The sequence below is a fragment of the Stegodyphus dumicola genome, chromosome 9 (assembly GCF_044657685.1).
Source record: "Stegodyphus dumicola isolate Sdum_Otavi_A_Nest chromosome 9, ASM4465768v1".
Lineage (NCBI taxonomy): Eukaryota > Metazoa > Arthropoda > Arachnida > Araneae > Eresidae > Stegodyphus > Stegodyphus dumicola.
In genome coordinates, this window is record NC_140776.1 from 116747731 (window position 1) to 116766867 (window position 19137).

General features: G+C 32.5%; 1 protein-coding gene across 1 annotated transcript in view; it reads right to left on the bottom strand.

The window, feature by feature from the left end:
• Positions 1-3349: 3349 nt before the first annotated feature.
• Positions 3350-19137, bottom strand: part of LOC118199706 (fibroblast growth factor receptor 4-like) — a 267774-nt gene continuing 251986 nt past the window's right edge. The window contains exons 8-10 of the mRNA XM_085823962.1: positions 17249-17439; positions 16212-16350; positions 3350-3579 (exon numbers count right to left, since the gene is read on the bottom strand). Coding sequence (XP_085680088.1) covers positions 3575-3579; positions 16212-16350; positions 17249-17439 — 335 coding nt within the window. The 3' untranslated portion in view covers positions 3350-3574. The remainder of the gene's footprint in view (positions 3580-16211; positions 16351-17248; positions 17440-19137) is intronic.

Here is a 19137-nt window from a genome sequence, read left to right on the forward strand (position 1 = left end):
TTTATACTCAAAATTTACTTTTGGTGTAGGAAAAGAAATGTAAAGGATTCACAATGAAGATACTCATATTGTCAGGAGATGTATGTCTTTTAACTTGTTTCGGGAATATAACGTATCCTGAATAAGAACAGGAAGCTTACTAAAGCTATGTTCAAGTATGTGTGGAAAAGACGACACAAGCAGGAAGGGTGTACTGAACCCTTTATTCTCTATTAATTTACGGGTGCTCCCGTACTTCGGGATACAACGACCAACCACTCTTGGTCTGAAAGTAAAAATATAAAACTAATAACTAAAACTCAACTTTGAATTAGTATAGAAATTCCTAACACTAAGACTTGCCTTTTTTTTAAAAGGGTACGCCGAGAATTAGAATGCGTTTGTCAAATATCAAGAGGGCCTTAATGGAAAGCAGCAACCTGCTCGCTTCCTCACTCTCTTTCTCTCTCTTGGCAAAAAGCCACAACTTAAATACTTGGGCATTAGTCAGTACAATTTGCATAAACAAGTTAAAGCATTTAATTCTGACCGGAAGTAGAAAATAAGAAGTGATAGTACAGTTTTAAATAAAATAAAATAAAATAAAAGTTAGTAAAACTTAGGATCCTTACAATGTAACTTTCCGAAATGAAATGTACAGTATTTCAGGAAATATTCACTTAACTTCTAACTTGTTTGTAATTTTATTAATTCATATATAATGAGTGTATGTAAGACACGAAATGCATTCGTGTGCGAGAAAAATAACAAACATTTAACTATCTGGCAATGACTCAAATTTCATTATAAATGTAATGGCATGAAAAGTAGAAAACTATTCTGAGTGGAATATCTTGATGATAGCTTCTGAATGTGTTTGTTTTATTAAGGTGAAAAATGTTCACTACAGTTTCCGTTAGGACTCAAATGAAACAGTTTGCTTTTTTGAGTTGGAAAAAATTTCACTTCAATTTTTTAAGACGAAAAGTCGCCACTTTTGTTTAGTCTCTGGGAAAACACATGTTAATTTTAAAATGTAATTAGAAAAATTACACTTTAAAGTTTACAAAGTCAAAAAACAAAGAACACATTTAGATTTGTTTCAGGTTGAAAAAGTTTCGCTTTAATTTTTTTAGGGAGAAAAACCTCCACTTTTATTTTGTCTATGGAAAAACACATGTTAAATTCAAAATGTAAGGGGGAAAAGTTACATTTTGATTTTGAAAAGTAGTAGATTTTTTTAGATGGAAACAGTTTCACTTTATTTTTTTAGGAAGAAAAAATTTTTTTATTGGTTACGGTATACTTCCTTATCGTTCTAACCTTTTTGCTTTTGAGTTGTAATATTTCTGAACCAGAATCTTCAGAAAACGAAATCACTCTGATTTATCAAATTCCTTCTAAGTGTAAAATACAGTCTTCAAACAGAATATTTTAGTATAAGTAAATACATTATAGCCAAAAATAAGATTAAAAACTCTTCATGCCCTATTCCTGAAACTGGTTAAGGTTCTTACCCCTGACTTATCCCATTCGGAACATTTTCAGAAAAAATATTCATTTCTTGTTCATGTTTTCCGTACTCAGATACTATTTTGTCGGAAATCGGGCATTTTTTCCCCTTCTTACATGTTATATTTCACTATTGCTCTTTGGCTTGGGAGGAAGGTTTTTCGTGGATATTGCATACTTCTCCTATACGTTTGCGACTGTTCTAATTAATTACATTACTACATAGTGTAAATAATATCTATAGATATATAGGTATTATCTTGAATGTTTGCTTAATCTGAAAAAGGAAAAATGCAGCCCATGTGCTAAATAGGGCATTAGAATGTCTTGCACGAATGCATCTTTTCATAGTCCTTTGCACGCTTTTCCGTTATTATCAGTTAGGTTTATTTCGTTCCTACTTTATCTGAAATTTGTGAAGCATTTTTGTTTGAATACTTGCATTGGAATTTTTCTTTTTAAAATTAACTCATACTAAAATGTATCAAAAGTTCATTTAAGTTACCATGATATGGAGTTCATGTCAATATTATATGTCTTGTATGGTATTTATGCAAAATGTTTTTGATATCTGTGAAAAATTAAATATTAGATGTACTCAAAGATCTGCAAGAATTCTAAATAATGTCAGTTTGAAATGCGTATCTTCAGTTAAATTTAATATATTAAAGTGGGATTATTATTTGGAATTCATGTCAATATTTCCTGTTGTGCAGGATTTTATTTGCTATGTCTCATAACTTAAAATTTCTTCTAAAAAAGCTGCAAGACTTCAATGTTTGTCAATTTGAAAGTATATCTTAAGTTAGAAGGAATATATTAGAATGCTCTTAGACTTGTAAAAATAATGATCATACTCTTTGAAAAAAAAATATTCCTTGCTGAGAAATTTTTATATTCTAAGTTGGGAAAAAGATGACAAAGTTTCACTTCCGTGACGAATATTATTTCCATGTGTATTATAGACATCCTTTCGTTTTAGATGTTTTACACAAATATGGCTATATTTTGAATTTAAAATATTACATTACAATGTGGATATACTGTAGTTAAAAATTCTGTAGCTTGTTAAAAAATTAAGGCTGTGTTAAGTTCAAATAGAGCAGTGTTTACGAAGGTCTGCGGTTAATTGTGGGATAATATTAAGAATCCGAGTGACGTTTTCAGATGATGGAAATCAAGGTTTAGCGTATGTTGGTGATTTAAATACGATGTATACAAGAAAATCCAACATACTTTGGTAAAATATTTCAAAGAGTCAGTCTGTGTTAGATATAAATGAATCCTCCTGCTCAATAAAAAGGAGTGTTCTGAATATATTCATGTAAATGTCTGTAGTGTAAAATAATAGAAATGAAATGCTGTTGGTTAGATTACAGTTATATATAGATTGTATGATACATCACTATTTTCTAATAACCCACATTGCCATTAATTCTAATTATCAAAAAATAAAATACGATTTTCAAAATAAAATCATTTCAAAACAATGAAGAAGTAGGCTACTAGGATAAAATCTTTATCTAACACAGAAATCGCCAAATTTGGCGTGACGATTCATAAAATAAAAAATTCAGTAGTTTTCATATTTGAATGTGCGATAAAATCACAACAAAAAGAAATAACAAATAACGCATGATTACTGATACTTCTACGTCATTTCTGTTTTAGCTAAGGAAATGTTAGTAGCAAATTTATTAATGAAACATTAAAACTTAAAACAATTTTATTTGTGTGCATCGTTAGAAAATAGCATTTAAGAATCCATCAATTTAAAGTTCTTTTCAGAAATGTCTGTTTCATATATTTTGAGTTATGTATACTATGTGATACAATGCAACAGTAATGTGAAAAAAAAGGCATTCAAAATAATTTATTATATAGACATAAAAAATTTTCAGATCAAAATATTTATTTGCAGAAAAAATATCAAACAAAATTTTAATTATATAATTACATTAACAATTTGGTTTTATTTTAGTCCCCAAAATACTAATTCGAAGTTTGCCAACTATATTTCCTTTCTTATTTCAAAAAGAGTCTATGTTCCTTGGCCAAACATATATTCAGTTTCACTGACGCTTTATTCTGAAACAGAAAGTTTTATATTTTACGTAAGAATAGAAGAAACTAAAAAATTGCATATATATTTACCGTACTTTCTCGCATATTTCTCCCTTTTTTATTAATTTTATTATCTGACTATCGAGAGGGAGGAAGTTATGCGATTCATTTCATTTTTGTAGGACAAGGTCATAGTAAGAACACAACAGATAAAAAGTAATCATGGATAAACTATAGATAACTATCCCAATAATTATTTCTTTAAAAGAAACCTACATTCCGATAGGAATAACGTTACAATACTTACTATAATATCATCATTTCTACTTTACTGTAACTTGAATTTCGGCAGTTCTTACTGCTGTCTCTGCTATTTCTGAGTCTCCAATGATCCATATAAGCAATTGAAAGGTGAATGTGCAGCCGACTCGGCAAAATCGTAGATTAAACGTCCGTTCATGTTTGTATCGCTGTGATGGGTCGGTTCTAGTATTGCACAGGCATTTAGTTCAACAGTTAGAAGAGATAGGTTCGGCGTGACATTCGCAGGTAGTCTGCGCGGGTTTGTCTTTGTTGGTGAGACGAAAACGCTCACTGCGAAGACGCGTGCACTTTTAAAATTTAGAGAAGTTTGTTCCCTAAACGCAATGAAGAATGGGAAAATAATACGAATATTTTAAAAATTTGCAGAAACTTGCGCTAAAAGGGTAAGGGAAAAATACCCAAAGAAATATGGTATATTAAAAGAAACAATTTTCAGTAATTATTTAATAACTTTAGATTTTCTTATGCCTTTTTTAAATTAATCTTCATTTTAGGAAAAGGTAATTATATGCAATATATGAAAATTTGGCATCATAATCCTTAAATACTGATAATAGATATAGTTGAAATCCGCTGTAGGAAGCTTTGCTTTATGACGGATTCCCTGTTACAACGCATAAACCTTTTGGTCCCATTTAATTTCCTATACACTTAATGTCATTTTATATTTTTAATAGTCAACATATAAAAGAAGGAAAATCGGATACAACGAACTGTATGGATATCTTCGATTGAAATTTTTTTGTGTTTTTCCTATTTTTCCAGAATTTCTGCAGGTTTAAACAAAAGATTGACTAACCCTTAAAATCATCCACTTCTAAGATGTTAGGATCCACAATCCATTCATAAAGGAAAACAGTGTTTAATTTTTCTTTTATCTTCAAGCCCATATTTCTGTGTGTTCTAAAGAAAGGCTAAGACAAGTGTGAACCCATTTCAGGAGGATGAGGACACAAAAAGCAACTCTTAAGACGGTGATTTCAAACTGGCGATCTCCTTTTTTATGCTGCGCGCAAACACATCACCTGTAAATTAATTGGTATCATTATAATAAGAATTCGAAGAAGGCAGTGGGTGTGGCTAGAACTTTTGTCGCCTGGGCGGTCCCTGAATTTACTGCCCCTCTCGATATACAAACAAATAAGGACAAAAAATTTCAAAACAACATGTAGGGAAGTAAATTAAAACTCTATGTTCATTTTTGAAGAAAGACTTTTATTCGAACATTATTATTATTATTATTATTATTATTATTATTATTGTTCGCAGAACCATCCATTACACTGTAAAGATCTATTTGCTTACTCTTGCTGTTATGTAGACAGTAGGGAAAGATTTTTTTAAAAGCAAAACAGACATCTGTAGTTCTTAAATGATTTTTATTTGGGAAAAGCTTTTCATAACTAGCAACACCTACAGCAACTGAAAGGAAATTTGTCACCAGTATTACAATATTTGTAACTTTGTTCCAGAGATAGTATTCTAGAATAAAATTTACACAGTTTGTTTGACTTTCTTTGGGAGCATAAAATAGTTCAACTTCTAACAGATGTTAAACGAATTATCACTGTGTCTGAAAGGTTTAAAACAAACCTTTTTATTTAACAGAAATTGAACATAAATACGCTTTTTGTGCTCACAGTATCAGCCATCACTTGGGGCGGTGACTCTTAAAATAATAGTGAAATTCAAAATTTAAAACGTGACCTAATAGTAAAGGATACGCAATTTAATTTAATTCTAAGTTGGCTGAAGAATTCTCACGAATGTCAGACACACACTCTGTCTTACGATCCCCAAACCTCAGTTTAACTACTCTCCAATTCATTTACATTTCTGTTGAGGAAACGGGAAGCATATGTTATTGTAAAGGCCAACATTATGGTAAGCTACGAATAGCGCGAAATTTAATTGAAGATTTCTTCCTTTCCTTATAAGGTATTTCTTCCACCTTCGTGGTGTGGTGGTCTTCACGCTAGGCGCGTATTCCAGAGATCCGTGGTTCGATTCGCGGAGAAGGCGTTGCTCATTTTTCATCTTGCCAGCTTCCAAAAATACCTAATGTCTCTACAGTGGCGCCTGAACTAAAAGGGTGGTGGATGTTGAATTTCCACACAAAGGATTTGGCGATTAGGTCCCCTTAAAAAACACAGTCGCTCTTTAAAAGGGGGAGTATATAAGCTATTTCTCCCGTCTTCTTGGCAGGCCTTCGTGGTGTGGTGGTCTGCAGGCTGGGCGCGTATTCCAGAGGTTCGTGGTTCAATTCCTAGCAAAGGCGTTGCTCATTTTTCATCCTGCCTGCTTCCAAAAACACTTAATGTCTCTACAACCTATGTGTCAACTCACCTATAACGAACAATAGGCAGCTTTTCATCCCTCACCTTCTATACCAGTGGTAGCCAAACTTATGAAGCTTTGGAGCTACTGTACCGTTTATAACCTACTGTGAGCTACTAACCAAAAGAACTACCATTAAAAGAAATCTTAGATTTGTTTACTAACTATAAACAAATCTTAGATTTGTTTAACTTACATTTCTCGTGAATATGAAATTAATTTTAATTAAACTGTACATAAAATGAAACTGAAATTGAAATGTACATAAAAAAGAAACTGAAGTGTAGTTAATAATAAATAACAAAAGTAGTGACAGATTTTTTTATCAGACTTTAATGAAAAGCATGGAACTCTCTTTTGTCATCAATAATTTTTTTATTATTGGGAGAGTAGGTAGTGGCTGCCATTCGAATATAGTTTTCCAAGTGTTCGTCAGCGAGTCTCTTTTTGTACTTATTTTTAATAACTTTCATACCAGAGAAAGAAATCTCACACGTATATGTAGAGCTCAATATTCCCTTCACTTTGAGACAAACTTGGACCATAATTGGACATTTTTCTTTAGGAACAAGAGGCCAAATACTTGAAGAACAAGAGATTGAAGAATTTTACACATGAATCATCTTGAAAATCAATCAGTTCTAACACCACTGCCTCATTGTCTTCTTGAAACTCAAAATGCTCCATACCACTGTAGAGACATTAGGTTAACTGGAAGCAGGAGAGATGAAAAATGAGCAACGCCCTCACCGGGAATCGAACCACAAACCTCTGGATACGCGCCCAGCTTGCAGACCGCTACACTGCGAAGGCATACTAAGAAGGCGGTAGAAATACCTTATACCACAAGTAGAGAATTATTCAGTATTAATCTCTATAAAAGACGATTTGACAAACAATTGAAATCCTTTTGAAATCTTGAAAGCGTTTGTTGAATTCACTACTTTCGTATGAACTGATACACTTGCATAGCACAGTAAACACACACACTTGTCCTGATACTCCACACTTTACCTGGGTAAAGAAGTAATCAGTTTCCCATTCCGAATGAAAGTGATAAGTATTTTGCTTTTTGCTTGAAAATACCATCGTTATCGTATCTGGCTTGGTACCAATGCGTAAATCAAACTATCCAAGTTAGCTAATGTCTAATATACATACGAAAAAAATAACGTGCACAACCTCACGCGTATACAATCAACTATGAGATGATACTAACAATGGCATTTGTTTTCGTCAGCATCACCTCAATGGACGAATTAAGGTTAGCCAATCACGGCGTTGACGCGATCTACCGAAAATGTCCCTGCGAGTTACTAGTAGCTCGTGATCGACGGTTTGATGATTCACTGTTCTATACGAAGGGCGAATAAAACAAATATAACACACGAACTGCGTGACTTCTCTCTTTCCCTTCTTTAAGAAGCTGAATTCCCAAGAAGATAAGTGCTCTCCACTTCAGCTATCCTACACCGCCAGGGGCGTAGCTAAAGTTTCCAGCGCCCGAGGACAACTGAAGAATTTGCGCCCCTTTCTGTGTGCCAGAAGTAGAAAACATTTCATTAAAAAATTTTGTAGCATGAATTTGGCGCCCTTTGGATACTGCGCCCGGGGACAGATGTCCCCCCTTGCCCCACCCTAGCTACGCCACTGTACACCGACCAGCTCAAGTATTTCAACGCCTCTTAAATATTTCATATCTTTTACTTGCGATTTCAACTTCGTCAAAATCTTTACACCTTATATCAGGAATAGCGAATTTTTTTCCATTGCTGTGCCAGTTAAATTACGGTTTAAAATTTTCAGGTGTCCAGTGTGCCACGTGTTATATTTCTTTTTAAAAATCATCTTTCAAACTATCGAATTATCTTTTGCTTTTTAGTTATTAACTTGCATCAAAGGTAAACTGAATAAAAGGTATTTCAAAAACATTTAAGTTAAATATGTATTAAGATGGTGTTAAGTGTCCTAAAGCGGCACCCTTTACTCTTAAGTTTAAAAAAAAATGTAATTAATGGTAGATGTTTTGAATTTTTTATAGTATCAAAAGTACAATTCAAAATACATTACAATTGCTTTTTTCAGTTAAAAAATGGTCTCCTCTTTAAAACGTTTCACTTATATACTTTTTACTTTTCAAAATCCATTCATTTAATATCATACACAAATACTATAATATTGCATTCAAAAACTACATGCATTTAATCCTGTAGCTTTACGCCACAATACTCCAAACTTGCCAGAAGGTTCATCAAAAAGAAGCCGAAGACTTTAGTGCATCATAAAATTAACTTTATTTAAAATTGAAAGGTAAAATACGAAATAAAATATTTGATGACAAACCGACGTCAATCATTCGACCACGAACAAGTAGAAACAGTGAAGTACAAGCGCAAATGAGTCTCTCGGCGAACAGAGCAGCAAACACGGATACTGCATGCAAATGTTAATATACAAATATTCTCGTCGAACTGCAAATAACTTCTCCACAGTACTCCTCCACACACACGAGCCAAAGTCACGAGGAGTCAGCTGTACCTAGGGTTAAACTTGATTCTTCTGCCAGAACAAGTAGTCAGCACTGGAGGTATAGTGCCATTCGGCCCTATTGTAGAAGTCTGTTCAGAAACAGGAACAGGTGCTACAGTATCTGCTGGTTTCAAGCAATCAATGCTGATCACAGATTCTTTCCTTTTAACAAGAAGGGTAAAAGTTTTATTAGTTATTTTTATTACTTTAAATGGTCCACCATACGGACGAGTCAGTAGTGAATTTATTGCATCGCGTCTCACAAATACGTGAGTGTACGATTCTAAAGCTGGGTCCACGAAATACCTATTGTTAACATAGGGAAATATAGGTACCGCTGCTATCTCTCTCACTGCTTCACACAACTTCTGTAAAAATGAAATTGGATCAGAATAATTATAAACTTGGGTGGGTTGCAAAACTTCTTCAGGGAGACAAATAGTCGTTCCATAAACCATTTCCCAGCATTTCCCTTCCAGATCTTCTTTGTATATTGCCCGAATACTGAGAAGTACAATTGGAAGACTCATTACCTATTGAACATTATTATGGCACATTAACGCTTGTGTTAGTGAAAGATAGAATCTCTCAAGTAATCCATTAGCTGCAAGGTTGGTATGGACAACTCCGAATTCAGTAAATACCAAGAATTTTATCAAGAGTAATGAGCACGCGTGACTCAAATTGTCGGCCTTGATCGGTGCGTATGGTGGTTGGAACTCCAAACCTAGCAATCCAATCGGTAAAAAATGCTTGAGCGGCAGTTTGCGCTCAAATATCCTTCGTTGATATTGATTTCGGCAATCGGGAGAATCGGTCGATGAGGGTTAAAAGATAGAAGTATCCTTCCGAAGGTGGCAAGGGCTCGACTATATCCAAATGTATATGTTCAAAATGTTGACTGGGTAAGCGAAGGACTACCACAGACTGTCAGCATGCCGTATGACTTTGGATTTCTGGCAGTCGATGCAAGCACGATCGAAGCAACACAGTCTTTTGACACAGAAGGCCACAAAAAACGAGAGAGAATGAATATACCTGCATGAGAAAGTCCATAAAGAGAATCCCACAGTGCCTGTCGCAATTGGTTAGGAACAAAAGGACGGATCTTGTCACCACTTAGGTTACAGTATATAACCTATAACTTACATTTCTATTAAATATGAAATTAATTTTAATTAAACTGTATATAACAAAAAGAAATTGAAATATAAATAAGAAAGAAACTGAAATGTAGTTAGTAATAAATAACTAATGTAATAACAGACTATTTTTATCAGAATGATTAACATTAATGAAGAGGATGGAACCCATTTTTGTCATCAACAAGTTTTGCAATGCTGGGGGAGTAGGTAGTGGCTGCCATTCGAATATAGTTGTTCGAGTATTCATTAGTGACTCGGTTTCTGTATTTATTTTTAATAAATTTCATACTGGAAAAAGAAGTCTCTCACAGATATATATAGAGCTGAACATTGCCTTCATTTTGAGAGAAACCTGGACCAAAATTGAGTATTTTCTTAAAAAAACCAAGAGGCCAAATATTTTAATAGGGTTGAAGAACGAAATTTTACAGATAAATTATTTTGAAAATCAATCAGTTCCAACTTCACTGCAGCAGTGTCTTCTTGTCAGTGTCAGCTCAGTGGAGGAATCAAGGTTAGGCAACCGAAGATAGTTAAAGAGATCTACCGAAGATGTCACCGTTGCCTACTAGTAGCTGGTGATCGACGTTTTGGCGATCACTGCGTCACAGGTATTGTGATATGCTGAAGGATTTTGTAGTCTTATAACTTCAATAGCATGGATGTCTTCAGGACGCATTTTCTTGTAAAGCATATGCTTAGTCAGCATTTCACAGATGAACGGGTGATTAGCCGACATTCTGCAATAGCAGGGTCTCCTTTTGTTGCGGCGTTTCCTGAAGGACAATATCTACTGTAAAAGGTTACCATGTAAGTCATATCTGAAAGACAGCATTCGGCGACATGTTCTTGATATCCCTGCAGACTCAATCTGATCGTCAGTGTAAAATATGATCTGCAATTACAGCGGATTGTTGAACATGAAGGGGGACATACTGAGCAGTTATAATGCTGCTTTTCTATATTATTTAACAGTTTTATAGCATACTAAATGTGTTCATGTGTATTACATTGCCACCTATCTGCGGACTTTTGTACTAAAATTTTTTAATTAACAAATGTCAAGTGCATTTTTTGAGTTATCTGTAGTTCAAATTTTATCTCATTTGAACCATTGAACATTTGAACCTGAATTGGGAAATTTCTTTCTTTCTAATCTTGTACGTGGAATTACAAGTCCATCAAAGAGACTTGATGAGAAAAATCTGTTACTTGTCTAACTGATAAGTACAAAAAACAACATCTGAATCAAATGAAGACATATTGCGTATGTTTTAAAGTATTAGTAAAAATTTGAAAATACAGTATAAAGTCCGAGATCCGGTATTGTCAGGACTTCAGTGATTAAGGATTTTAGAAATTTCCGTCATTTTAGATCATCAGTCTAAAACTAATATGATGACATATAGAAATAATAAAATTACAAATATTCTTTATTAATATTTCTTAATGAAAGAAACATTTTACTTCATTTTTTTCTGAATCATCACTACATGGAATCAAAGTCTAAATGGTGATATGCCAAGAAATTGAAATGGCGATATTTTCTAGATTTAAAACCATTCGCCATTCCAGTAATCATTGATGATTCAGGTATTGTCATTGCAATGTAAGACTTCTGCTATATCATCACCTTTGTTTAGCTTTTCATCTCAAATTCCAATTTTGCTTTTTATCACGATATCTGAAAACTTTCAGATTCGTGGTCCTTATCATCCATCATGAAATTTATTAGCCAGCTAATAAATTATGCCAAACATTCATTTTAAAACATTTGCAGACATGCCATGTCGTGATTCTCCAAAATCTCTCATGTCAGATTTTATATTAAAATATTTCTAGAATTCTTGGATGGTCTTACTGCTGCATTTTTTTTCAAAAAGATCTTACCACTGTATTAGCTTTTAAAAGTCTGTATGTAAATGGTGTTCTAAAATTAACGCAAGATTTGAATTTGCCACTATTCGTGCAGTAAAGTGTTGGCAACCCCATTAAAAAAGCATTTGACAGCTGATAGTTTAGGGTTAGTAGAAAAGAAGCATTACACGATAGAACAACATGTTTTCATTGTTGAAAAATATTTCAAAAATAGTGGAAGTCTGAGGGCCACAGATCGAAAATTTCAATGAATCCCATTTTTACCATGATGGCTTTGTTAATCGTCACAATTGCTGCATTTAAGATTCAGAGAACCCACATGTGGTTGTCAAAAAACAAATGCATGCTCAATGTGTCACTGCTTGGTGCGGAATTTGGGCTGGAGGCATCATTGGACCAAAGCTGGTCAAACAGTGAATGTTACTGGCGCTCGATATCGGGACATAACACAGTTCTTTCTGCTTAAATTGAATGATATTGATGCGTACGTCATATGGTTTCAACCAAGACGGTGCCACATGCCATACAACCCGTGAAACAATGCAATTGCTGCATGAGACATTTCCTGGCTGTGTACTCTCTAGTTTCGGTGATGAGATGGCCCCTTAGATCATATGATTTAACACCATTTGATCTCTTTTTATTTGAAAGTCAAAGGTCTATGCCAACAAGCCCACAAGCACGCGTGCACTGGAGAAGAAAATTCAACGCTGCATCAACGAAATCCAGCCACATTTATGCAAAATGGTCATGGAAAATTTCGACAAAAGAGTGCGTATGTGACAGTAAAGCCATAGAGTCCATTTGCCGATGTGTTATTCCATACATAACCCTATCTTGTGCACTTTATGATTCAATAAAAAAATAACAATTTTAAGGGAAAAAACTGTGTTTTTTTTATTTAATTCAAATCTTGCGTTAATTTTGGAACACCCTTTACATATCTTTCCATCTTCATTACAATGCAAGCAAAATTCCGATATCCGTTGGCTGATTGATGGATGTACAGTTATGGATAAAGAGTAAAATGGAAACATTATTATTTACTAAAACTGTAATATTTACAACTAGATTGCCATTAGCTGAGGTGCAGTTCCCTAGCCAGCAGATGTTTGAAAGTTGACATACAAGAATTTCAGTTGGAGAAAAAACTGCTTTTATGGCAATTTTGCTTTTTTTCTTATATTACGAGTATACTCTCAATTTTGAAGTATTATAAACTTTGTAAGGGAATTTTGAAGTATTATAAACTTTGTACTCTTTTTTCCTCCTTTCTTTTCATTGAAAAAAATACATCTAGCACTCTCATTTTGAAATTAGCACTAATTTATATTACTCTTTATTTAAGATGGTACAATTCGTCTGTCATTGTAGGGTAAGTTGTTGTGATTGCATATATATTGACAGTTTTTTAGCATAGTTTGCGTCCTACGTGGTATTAAACCGCTTTCTTTTGGTGAAATAAATTGAGACTCTTAATTGCTGTTTTATATTTGTGAAATTTTACTGGTTTTTAATTTTAAGTATTAACAACAACATTTTAATATTTTTTGTAGATGGCATAGAATTTCAGTTTAAGTACAATTTGCTAAATATACCCAATTACGAAGCAGTTCAGCAGAAAATAATTTTCTCCTTATCATATTTAAAGTTCCTGCTGTTTAAAACCCTTTCACTGCGTACTTTTTTTTTGAATCAAAATAGGTTCAAAAATTGCTTATTCTTTTATTACGTATTTCAAGTCTACATATATTTTAGAGTTAAAATGTAAAAAAGTTTTTTTTTTTTTCCTTTTTTTTTTCGATATAGAATTAAATCATAGAAAAAGGTTGTCAGAGTACTGAAATTGAAGAATAGTGATATAAAAAATGAAAATTATGAAAATTAATATTGGTTAAATTATGATTTAATTTATAAAATACAAAGGTAAAATATATATACTAATGAAAATATTCGCATAATGTAATATTTTGCACCACTGTCGAACGTTTTCAATAGAAACTGAATTTTTAGGTTCAGCACTATCTGCAAAGGAATCCGAGAAATTCTCATCAGTTTCGCTATAACTATTTTCAATATACTTGAAATCAGAGTCAGAACTACTATCAGTGTCGGAAACAGCACCACCTGGATACATACTAAGTTTTAGGGGGTATTGGTCAGGAATATAGGTTATATCACTTGCGAAACGCTTCCTGCCAGACATCTTTGAGCTCTGAAAAGCGCGCGCAAAATGCTAAATTACGTATTCTTGTATATAGTAGTTAACAGAAATGTGGACAACTAACGCCATCTATTAGCTCACATCTAAATAAACAATTAAACATCACAGAAAAGCCGAAAGGAAACTTTGAACGAGGAAAGAGCGGTTTGCATAGTTAAATAAATACACGGCAAAAATTTATCCCCGCGGGAAATCGCGAATTGCGCAAATTTTGCTACTTTTACGTTGCCCGTGGAAATCGCGGGATGCGCAGCGAGAAAGTTAACTACGCTAATAATAACCCAAACTAATTTTTCCCAGATTTACTATTTTCGTTTCCAGAAATTTCAACCTGGTATATTTAAAAGGGAAAAAATATGAAATTTTTACACATTGCGTGATCTTTCATTTACTTCTCATATTATTCCCATGACAATGTAAACTTTTGCCAAAGTGACTCACATAAAAACTGTTTATTTCTTAATAATATTTTTCGACACGGTTGTTATTATTTATCTATTATCGTCTATTATTATGAATATCATATGTCAAGGAAAATATCCATTCTGACTGCTCTCAAATCCATTTGAACGATGTTTTTGCATGACATCTGTACATACGGACAGAATAAAGGACTCTTTTCTTTTTCTTTTCTTTTTTCCAAAACGGATTGTAAAATGGATTCAGAAGAGATTTTGTCGTGATATCTGTACGTACATATCTCGCATAACTCAAAATTGAATAGACGTAGAATGTTGAAATTTTGTATATGGAACTGCTATTACCTGTATTTGAGCAACTTCCGTTTTATTTACAATCGGTCGCAACGAAGATATATATATTGCTACGCTGATACCTGTCTTTCATTCTTATATGTTGCGTTTTTTGCATTAAAAGTGGCTGAATTATGTTGTTCTTATGTTCCGGTTAAGGTTTTTATTCATTTAGTTAATCCGCATGCAAAAGTTATAGAGTTATCAACAATTTAAAAGTTTACTTGCCGCTAAGACTAACGAAGATGCCACTTGTTTACATTTGAAACTCTTAGAACAACAGTGAATTAAGTCAGTTGGTGCACCAACTTCAGTGTTATTCTGCCAAGGCCGACAGAAAGTTAACTTTCAATTTTGTGTATCGAAAATTTTGGCTTCATGCCCGCAGGCCAAATTGCGCTTGTTTTTGCGTAGAAACTCTAATTTTAATTGTAAAAATTGGTTTTTTACTGTTTTTAACTACGTTTGGTGGTTTATATTTTCTGCATTTAAAAATTTTTAATGAAGATTGGGTTTTTATAGTCTCTTAGTGAAATTTTGCCTTACTGCGAAGTGAACTGAATTGATTGAATTAGAAATATATCTCTAATGAAATTCGAGGAAATAGTTTAAATGAAATGCAGCAAAAAATGTGTATAATAGGCCGTATACAAGGAAGTCATGTCGTATAAACATCAGATATTTCAACTCTATTTCTCTGTTACATGAATCAAAAATAAATTTAATTATAATTAGTATAAAATTCCATAACAAAGCAAATTTTTACATAGATAAGCATTTCGTTATGAAATTTATTCACAGGACGCTTTTCTATTTTGTGCAAGATATCTTTCAAATACTTTTGATACAGATCATAAAGTGAATTCATTGCAGGAGGAAATTTCCGTAGCTCTAAGTCAACATATTTGAAATTCCATGATGGTATAAATGGCTGAGTTCTGCTAAACTGCAAGATCTCGACATTAGAATGTCTTCGCATTTTAATCTGATCTGAAACAAATCAGGATTAAAAGCTTCATGTCTCTTAGTGACATGCAGCTACTTTCTGAATTCTTTTTTCAAGTATCACATGTATTACACAGTTGTGCTGAATACGGGCTTGCAGGGGAAAATGCATTGTTTTAAATCTTAATAAGTTTTAAATCTTTATTGATTTGCAGATACCCGCATTGTTATCATACCACGATACTTAGATAAGGGAGACTAACATTATACTGACCCTTCAAATGCAGAGTAACTTTTAAAATTAATACCAATTTAAGAGAAATTTTTGCAAATTTTAAATACTACTTATTGCAGTACATGAAGCGAGCTAAGCAATGTATGCATTTACATATATATGAGTACACTGTGTAATAAAAAGCTTTAAATATTGAAGGAAACTTACGCTATCAACCAATATAACCATTAAAATTTTGTAAGATATTTAATGAATGTAAAGATTAAAGGAAAACAAAAACAATTTACTTGGTAGAACGGTGAGCCAAGTATATTGCCGACAGTTTCCAAACTTATTGGAAACAACACACGCATATTTTCCAGCATCGTCAAAAGTGACATTCTGAAGAGTCAGGTGACTTGCCTTGATATGATTAATGCTTCTGTACTGAAAGAATAAAAGTCAAATTCCATCTAAAACACTGCCACTGGATTTCAGAAACAATCAGAAAATCAAAATATATTTGAAAATATGTGTACGTAAGTAGGCATTGTTTCCACAAAGTTAACTATGGTTTTAATAAAAAACTCATTAGCAAAACTTACAGTGATCTCTCTCAAAGACACCCTTTATAGTTTTATATCTTTTTGGACGTCTGTGACAGTAATTTTCATTAATGCTATCAGAAATGCCAATTGTGAGGAGATTCACAGTACATTTATATATGAGCATGTGAAACCTTAGCAAACATTTTATTTCACCTCAATATAATTATTAAATAATTTCGATACTCATTTTAACAAATTATTTCGTCCAAAAATAAATCATTTTGTTGCAGCCAAATGTGATGCAAAGCATACATGACACTAAACAGAACACTGATATTCAGCTATGAATTTCAGTGGTTATATTTCAGTAATTATTTAGTTAAAATTACAATATGAAATATTATAATAAATATTAACAGCCTGAAAGGGCTTTTATTTGAATATAATTAATAGCATATGTGATACACACATAAGCTGAAAATGATGTTACAAGCCAAAAGTTGTCTATGAAACACCAAAATATGTTTTACCAATTTCTATTACTAAAATATATTTAAATTTCAAATTAAAAGTGTAGTTTCAAAATTCATATGAAAATCATTACTGCTTGAAAAATCTACATTTTTATTTTACCACTCAGACTGTCTTCTAAAAAAAGTTGCTGCAATTGGATTAAAATCTATTTTCAAATACATTTTCATAAACTGAAAAATAATAAAGCACATTACTTTCTTTTACGCATTTTGTATTAAAAAAAAAAAAACTAAATAAATTTTCTCGTAAAATAACATTTATACCTGGACTCGTTTCATGTATGGTACACCAAACTCATTCAGTGAGAATCCATTCACTTCATAGTACTTCACCCATTCCACAGTATCATGTGAGCCATTAAATTTGCATTCAAATGTAGCTACTTCACCCACATGAACTGTCTTATTAGAAGGAAGGACATAAAAATACTCCATTTCACTAGTTTGAAATCCATCTGTAATTAATTTTTAAATTATTTTGAAACCTCTTCATTGCATGAAAAAATTAAATAAAGCAAACTGAACATCATTTAAAATCAAATACTAAAATAAATAATTTGTTAATTTATTACAAGCAATTTTCATTCATTAAAGTAATTGCTGCATTGGTCTGAAGATAAACAACATCCCCTTTTATATATCATTTTGAAATATGAAACTTTTTTTTATATTGCCAGTTTTTTTAAAAAATTTAACCAGCATTTTGCAGTTGAAGCAATTTCTTACATTAAGCTGAAATCTTTCTTTGGCAATCGCGTTGTAATCCACAGTTATTAATGAAAATCGATAGTTTCATTTGATATGCAAGTTTTATTTACTGCTTATTTCAGTAGGTTATATATCTGGTTGTAAAGAAAGTTTACCGCCAAAAGGTTGTTCTTAATAAAGTTAGAAAAAAAAAAAAAAAACTTGAAAACAGTACCTTTAGTGCCGCTAGTATTCATCACAAAATTCTATGATTTTCTACCAACGTTTTGGTAGTTTTTCAAAGATTTTGGCCCAGAAACATGGAGACTGAGAGTCCAAAAACAGATCAACCTCATTTCGGACGTCTTGGGCAGAATGGAAGATAGCACCAGCAAGATGTAGCTGCAGGTATTAAAAAAGGCAGAAGTCCGAAGGAGCGATGTCAGAGCTATATGCTGGTGTAGCAAAAGATCCTGTTCTAGTCATGGACCTTATAAGAAATAGACTAACCCAAACGGGTTTTCTGCCTCGTCTGATGCGTTGCTGGCTGTCACCTTGATCACATCCGGAGGAGTAGGGACGACTTGCAGAAATTTAACAGTGGTTGTCTATTGCAGAGTATATAATTGCCAAGAAAAAGCTGGTTGTAGCGCCTCATTTCACAAATTAGAATTTCTACATATTTTTATTTTTGAAATTGAGATTGATTTTAAAAAATTTAGCATATTTATCAAGCATAATTAACGTTGCAAATAATTATAAAGCTATTGCATGCTTTCAGGACTGTATATGTTTTAAGCTTTTCCTATCCTGTAAGGAAATTTGTAACTACTTTTAGAAAATAATATTTTAAATCTAAACTAATAGAAAATTTGAAACAAGCAATTTTCTCTCGCAATTTTTATGCTTTTTATTGGTGTAAATAAGTAAAAAATACTAAAATATTTAAAAACGAATTTTTGAAAGTTTTGTTTAAAATTCTAAATTGTGCTGCTTTTTTAAAATTATAGATGAGTATTATAGCACAATTTCTATAAAGAAATTTTATTTCAATTATATTTCATAATACATCATAGTAATAAACACTTTTGACTCCTTAATATTTTTTATACATTTAATTCTAATATTAAAATTGTATTTAACCGTAATAATGAATTTTGCTTGTATTTTATAGTGATTATTTTTTAAATTTATTTTTAGTTCTGCATAAGATTTTTTAATTTACTGTTAATTTAATTTATTAGCACAAAGGGGCGGTAACCTGGAAAGGATGTTAGTTCCGAAGCGGTATTTTGCGCTGTTCTACTATAAATGTCCGTATCTCTTGCAAATTGTTGTTACCAAATATTGTCACCCTGTATTATATTAAAAGAAATTAAATAATGAAGAATCTGCATGAATACATGTATGTTTCTCGCACTGTGACAAAAACGACAGTATCTAGAGCCATCAAATTTTAAATAATG